General features: G+C 35.6%; 1 protein-coding gene across 1 annotated transcript; it reads right to left on the bottom strand.

The window, feature by feature from the left end:
- Nucleotides 1–242: 242 nt before the first annotated feature.
- LOC311294686 (SLAM family member 5-like) lies at nt 243–7,511 on the bottom strand. The gene is made up of 6 exons (XM_084415689.1): nt 7,408–7,511; nt 6,557–6,895; nt 5,366–5,647; nt 1,835–1,945; nt 1,663–1,724; nt 243–562 (listed from the first exon to the last, which is right to left on the bottom strand). The coding sequence occupies exons 1-6, from the start codon at nt 7,454–7,456 to the stop codon at nt 515–517; spliced, it is 891 nt and encodes a 296-aa protein (XP_084271815.1). The 5' UTR covers nt 7,457–7,511; the 3' UTR covers nt 243–514.

Below are 7,511 nucleotides of genomic sequence, written 5' to 3'. Positions count from 1 at the left end.
CAGGTAATGTGTCTATTATTAGCATGCAGCTTTTCTATGAGAACTGAACAGTATGACAATATGTTATAGCGCACCCTATCGGTAAAAAGAGCGCTATTCTTAGAGAGACTCCAGAGTGATGATGTAATGTGCTTGTGTAACATTTGCCAGCATTGTTTGTGTATGTAAAAATGTAAGGGGATAGAATATACAGATTGTACAATATTAAAACCATTACATCTATGGAGAGTCCCCACAAAGATAGTAAACCAGACATGGTCCAATGTTTAATAATTAAAGTTAGATACATTTCACAAGATGAAAATATAACATTTTAGTTGAGTATATATCATTCCCCATAACATTTGGATGCTATTAAACTAATACAAAGCAACAACATTTTAAACAATACAATAGTAGCATGTGCAAAATCAAATATAGACATCCTGTCAGAGAATGAATGTAAATAAAACCCAAAATGTGAGCAATTGTCCCATTTGAGCTCTTACAAAAGTTAAAGTAGATAAGTATTTGATCATCGTTTTTTGGGGACATTTTCATACACAGACTCCGTCTTCGATTTCTGAAAGGAAACACAAACTTTCAGGAAACTGCTCACGCAACAGGCAACAAGAGCACAAACTTAGCATTCTCTGTGCAAATCTTAATACAAATACTGACAATTTTGTTTTGAAAAAAACTACTACTAGATGCTAACATGGAGCAGCAAGAGGAAATGACATCAGTCATGACTTTTCAAACCGTTAAATCATCAAACAGATTAAGAGAACAGTGCAAAGACACTTGTTGCATCACGTCTACAAAGCAACCAATGGCTGCTAAAGTTGCATCTAACCTCAGATAATGATAAACCGCAGAGAGGACACACTTCAGCAGAGGTGACAAGCTAATAACTACTTTCAGAGAACTAATGTCCTACTTTCTCTACAATTAAAATCTAATGGTATAAATAAAACCTGATTTTGTATGGGTTAGGCTATTTAAAAATGACAAACCACACAGCCTATAACATGTGATTTTAAACAAAAGATCATTTAGGCCAAAGATCACATGATGAGCAAAAAAACTAAAGATGTGTAACGATGCAACTCCATTGATTATAAGAGGAGTGGTCTAGTTCAGTCAAACGATTCACCGGTGTAGACACCAGACTGACAGAGCAAGACCACAACATATAATCCGTTAAAAATGTAATAGTTTTATGGTGTGAGGAGCAGAGCGAGCATTATCAGTTTATTCCAATTGAAGTTGAGCTTCACGCTCTCATGTTAGTAGGAATTAATTGAAAATGCTCACTCTTCTCCTCGCCAGTGGACACGCACTGTAAAACTATAAAATTTTTAATGTATTATATATTGTGGCAAGCAGGGCAAAGTTGAGAGCCGTGGGAATGGACCGATGCTGGTGGCACACGTGCTAGTGAGCATCACCTTTGAGCCACACATCTTTTTTTAGATCTGCAGAATGGAAAAACTTACACAGAGGTGCAAATAGTGGCCTTCATAGGCTTAGTGTAAATACCATTTAAAAAAACTCTCCTTTTGTTCGGCTCTCTGCTGAAGGTAATAATGACAGTTGAGTCTAAAGGCCACAAACGTCTGTTCACTGAGCGTCTGATGCTGCAAACTTCAATCACACTAACTGACTGCAAAAACGTCTTACCTTTTGTCGTGTTGTTGGTTTACACAATGCTGAATCAGTTCTGTCTTCCTCCTGGGTCTCAACTGCATTAACAACACCACAGATATGTTAAAACGACAGTTACAATATTATATTGAAATTTCTGTCATAAAAAAGATAGATATTTATACAGATAATTACTTGCTCTTCTGACCTGTTTTTCTACATTTCTTGCAGATGCAGAAGATCACGACTATAACAACAATCATCAGAGATCCAGCAGCAGAAGAGATCAACACTATGTACAATAAAGGTAGGCCTTGATCTGTAATGGACAAAATGAGCCATTAGTGTGAGTGAATCTGTTCATCTGATCTACAGCTAACACTATGTTAGAAGTTTAAAGTTTGTTTACTTTTCTGCTTAGCAGTACTAGGATTGAATGAATACAGAATGTACATTAAAAAAGTAAAATGAATACAGATACAAATACTAATAGAAGTATAAAAACAGATGAATACAAATATACAAAACATGGTCAGAAGTACAATACCAAAAAATAATGATACATATATACACATTCACACACACATTTATATATAAAATAAATGTAAATAAATGTAGAAATGTATAAAACATGCTCAGGGGTACAATACAAAAACAAAAAAACCTATTATAATAACTACCTTATTTTCATTGAACTATCTAATACCAATGGTAGACCTAGCATTATGTGTTGTCCTTGCTGTGATTCCTAAGGCCCTGTTTACAAATGGTATTCAGATGCGCTTTTGTCGATTGGATCACAAGTAGTTGGCGCTAAATACAGATGTAAACTGGGTATAAAACTTTTCGTCCACTTTCAGAGGTAGACGAAAACACATTCAACCGGATTGCTTTCATAGTGTAAATGCTCATGTGGTCGAATGCGTTCAAAAAGCCACTAAAGACCACCTAAGAGGAGCTTTTTTTGTCCATTAATTTAAACATCTGAAAAGCCCATACATTTAACCCCTCATAGACCCTCCCCTCAAAGAAATCAGGACGGAAGTGGTTGAAAGTGGACAAAAGAGACGGATTAAAACACCAGGTGTAAACGGGTATGTCTTCCTCATCTACTTGTGATAACTAGACTAGTTCTCGAGAACACACTCTCTCTGAAATATGTTTGAAGGTGCAAACGATTATCCATTATCTCTGCGCAAACTTCAGCGAAACGCAGATCTCGCGCACATGCGCATTACGTGTTCAGTCCCAAGGTATGCACGTTTGAATATATACAGTATATGAGCACAGGAGTGTAGTCCTTCTTTACAAATCAACCCTCAATAAACTACTTCTCTGGCCTTAAAAATGTATAATACAGAACATTTTTGTTACGCTTGCGTAGCCACGCGAACCAGAATTATCCCGACAACGCTTTATCTGTAGATAGGTAAAGGAAAGGGAGGGGAAGGAGGCCTTCACAGGGAAGAGACTAGTTGAAATTTCAGGACTGCGTTGTCGTTGCGTCCAGGCGAAGGTCCTTCATCAGATCTGGATACAGCCTGGATCTGGCGGACTGCGCTAAACCTCTGGATAAACAGAGAGACCAATATTAACGTACACGCCATTCTTGATGTAACAAGTACATCAGGATTTATGGGAAGTGTTCCCGGTTCCGGCTGACCTAAACAATGCAGCCTAACATTGAATTATAGAAGTCTATAATGTATTATGTGTATGCTAGGTCAAAGAGATGTGTCTTTAGTCTAGCTTTGAACTGACAGAGTGTGTCTGCTTCCCGGACAATGTTAGGAAGACTGTTCCAAAGTTTTGGTGCTAAATAGGAAAAGGATCTACTGCCAGCAGTCGATTTTGATATTCTAGGTATTGTCAACTGGCCGGAATTTTGAGATTGCAATAGACGTGAAGGACTATAATGCGTTAAAGGGATACTTCACTTTAAAATGAAAATTCTGTCATTTACTCACCCTCAAGTTGTTTCAAACCTGTATGAATTTCTTTACTTTTTTTTCCTACTATGGAAGTCAATGGTTCCAGTTAACTTTTTGGTTACTGACATTCTTCAAAATATCTATCTTTCTGTGCAGCAGAAGAAAGAAATTCATACAGGTTTGAAACAACTTGAGGGAGAGTAAATGATGACAGAATTTTCATTTTAAAGTGAAGTATCCCTTTAAGAGCTCGCTCAAGTACTGCGGAGCTAAACCATTTAGTGCTTTGTAAGTAGTCAGCAATATTTTAAAATGTATACTATGTTTACTAGGGAGCCAGTGCAGTGTTGACAGAACCGGGCTAATATTGTCATATGGTCATTGTGAAGGGGATGAACTTTCTGAGACATTTGCGTTTGCTCTTTCCGAGCTTCCAGATCAGGTAGATGATGTATTAGTTCATCCACTAATCCGTTGAGCTCTTTTCTCTTTCCAATGAAGCTGCTTGCTTTTCTGTGCAATCAACTAATAAGACATTTGCATAGACAGGATCTTATCAGGTGAAAAAAAATGCATACTAACAAAATCATCAGCAGAAGTTTTGTGTTCCACACTTCAACACTTTCAAGAAATAAAGACACTGGGATATCTTTTTTTACACATTTGACTAAGCACTGTAAAAAAAAAAAAAAAAAAAACTGTTCGCTATGGCTGCAAAAAAAAAAAAAAAAAAGTGAAATGAATGTAAAATATCCTAATTTAAATAAAGCGCAAAACAATTTTTACAGAAATGTTCACTTTTTCCAGAAAAACACTGCTGCTGCCAGTCATGTGACCATTAAAAAAAAAAAAAAATGAACACGAAGATGTTTGATCTTAATAATTCAGAAAATACCTGTAAACTACTGTAACAGTGTTTTTTGGTTTATTTAAATTAGGATGTTTTACGTTAATTTTACAGGTTTTTGGGGGGCCGACAGTCATTTGACGGTTTTATCATTTAATCAAAAAATAATTTACTGTTTAATTACAGATAATTTTTGTCATCTTAAATACATTTGTATGTAAAAAATACTGTAATATTTTATGTATAGAAAATGTGAATTACTGTAATTTGTCATTAATGTCATTAATACTTAAAATAACAGCTGAGTTAATTTACAGATAATGTTTGTAATTTTTCAGAGTTTTGAGTACAATTTAAAAAAATAATAAGAGTGGAAAAAATGTGTTATTTTGTGTAAAATTAGAAGTTTTTTTTTTTTTTTACAGTGCTTGATCATTTCCATTTAGTTGGTTGACAAGGTGTACAATACCACAGTAACCATCCAATTTGCGTAGTGCTGGTTGTGTTGGAAATTTTACAAAGCATAGTTTTTCTAAAGACAAAGCATGTGCCTCCATTTCTATTTTATTTTGTCTCTTTCTTTGTCTTTTAACTTCATAGCACGTGATATTCTACATAAGCCGTGTCTAGTGCATCACTGAAAATTACTTCACGGGTTGATATATGGAGTCTTTTACGAATGCAAGAAGTTAAGGAAATTGGTCTCCAGTCAAATTTTTCATTCGGATGGGCAACCTTTGCAACCGGCCATATATTACACTGTGTCTACAACAGATGCGACAGTTGTCGCCATTGTGTGTGTCTAATCTTAGAAGGGCTTGTTTTATCTGTCCTATACTACAACGTTCATGAATTTTTGTTGGTTTGGCCAAAGGACAAATTGCACACATGCATCAAATCATCAGCACTATAACTTAATAGATCAGCTTATTAATCAATGTTAATATTAACACCAACATACCTGTACATGTGTGACAGAGTGTGTTGATGTCCAGATGTGTGGTCTGGTTGCTGATGGGATTGTTCAGCACACAGCTGTAGGTGTTTTTATCCTGATATTCCACCTCCAGAGGTAGAGAGAGACTGATGCTGAGATCACACACACTGATGCTGGACAATACACTGATTCCTTTGTACCAGGAGAGAGTTGCATCACACACATTCAACACTGATGAACACACCAATGAACAATTTGATGATGATGATGAACAATCTCTGGTAATGTTAGGAGTGGGCAGAGGAGCTGGAAAACAAGATAATTAACATAAATATGGATAAATCTGAACATCAAGCTTACTTTAAGTGTAGTGTGTTGACGGTCAGTGAGTGTTTCTCAAAAAGCAATGAAACATTTCAGTATATAAATATTTAAAGGAATATTGTGGGTTAATTTCAAGTAAATCTCAATGTGATGCATTTTTGACATGATGTTAATTGCCACAAAAATGTATTTCCATTTGTCCACCAGAAAAGCAAAAATCTATGTTACAGTGAAGCACTGAATGGTGTGGAAGCTTGTTTCTTCCACGGAATAAAAACATGTAAAAGATAATTCTGACTCTTTATCTCGCAATTCTGACTTTTTCCTTGACGTTCTTGCAAGCTAAAAAGCCCAATTCTGAGGAAAAGGTTTTTTGTTTTGTTTTTGTTTTTCACAGAATTGCGATTCTGAGAAAAAAAGTCAGAATTGTGAGATAAAGGTGACAATTACCGTTTTTATTTTTAAACAAGTTTCCATAGAACGGGGCCAATCGGTAAATGTTAAATTACTCACTGTTTCAAAAGCAGCCTGAGCCAACAGCCACAAGATGTGAAAAATAATGTTAACATGATTTTTGTAAGAAAAAAACACCTACTAACCTTTTCTGTGTAAAGTTATATCCAATTTCTACAACTTGTTTGCCATGACAACAATGGCATAAACCATAACATGTAAAAATATTAAAGTGCTTCTGAAGTTTTCTTTCCGATATTCTTTTAAATCCTTCAAATATTGGCCTCATTCACGTCCATTATAAGTGCCTCACCGTAACCTCCAAATGAGGGATGAGTCTAAATTATTTTTTATGGCAATCAACATTATGCCATAAATGCTGCGGATTGAGTTTAACTTGTAATCATGTGAAGGACGAGACAAATGCTCTCTACTCACCATAGATAGAAACATTGAATGTTTTTATTGTCAGCTTCATTCCCCTTATCTCTAGTTTATAAACTCCAGCATGTTCAGTTCTGGTGTTTGTGATGGTCAGAGATCCAGTTTGATCGTCCAGCTTCAGTCTGTCTCTGAATCTCCCATCAGGAACATCATCATATGTGGAGGAGATTCGGTTCTCAATGCTGATTTTAGCTATGAGAGACTTTTCAGCGCCATATTTCCACAGTATGTCTTCATCTTCACGTATTTCAGTAACATCAGTGTTTAGAGTGACAGAATCTCCCTCCATCACTGACACTGACTGTATTTCATTTGTTTCAGCAGCAAAGACACCTGAAGAACATGAAGAGGAACAGATTAGCCTTCTGTTGGTTTACAAACCCCGAAGTCAACTTTAGTTTGAAATTATACGGTAATGGGCAATTTTGAATTTATTTTGTCTTTGTTGTTGTTCATGATTACTGCAGAATTATCTTTAAAATCTTTTTTAGAGATTGCTATTTGTATTTGTATGTCCAGAAACAATCATTAAAATGACTTTTTAAAACCACAAAAAACCCGCCTGACATTTGATAAACAGCTCACTTTCTGACCCCGAGCCACTTTCCCTGACTTTTAACATTTTAATACTTTTCCCTGACTTGTCCAGACCTGTAATTCACAATTTTATATTGATTTGTCAAACAGAGTCCTGACTGCAGAGCAGATCACACAATAATATCTCACTTTGATTTGATCTATCAGAGGAAAATGTAGTAGTTTGTAACTACAGTACAATAATAAAGAGTAGTTTGTTACACTGTTCTGAAATATTAAGCCTATAAATATTAAATATTAAAACTTACCTGTCAGTCTCCACCAGCACAAACAGAACAAAACAAACATGTGGAACATTTTATTCAGTTGTTTCTTCAAATGACTGACCGAACACTGAAAACACTCAAGCTGG

Source organism: Rutilus rutilus, assembly GCF_951802725.1.
Source record: "Rutilus rutilus genome assembly, chromosome: 8".
Lineage (NCBI taxonomy): Eukaryota > Metazoa > Chordata > Actinopteri > Cypriniformes > Leuciscidae > Rutilus > Rutilus rutilus.
The sequence above is the reverse complement of the archived record's forward strand: the minus strand, read 5'-3'. Positions and strand labels throughout refer to the sequence as shown.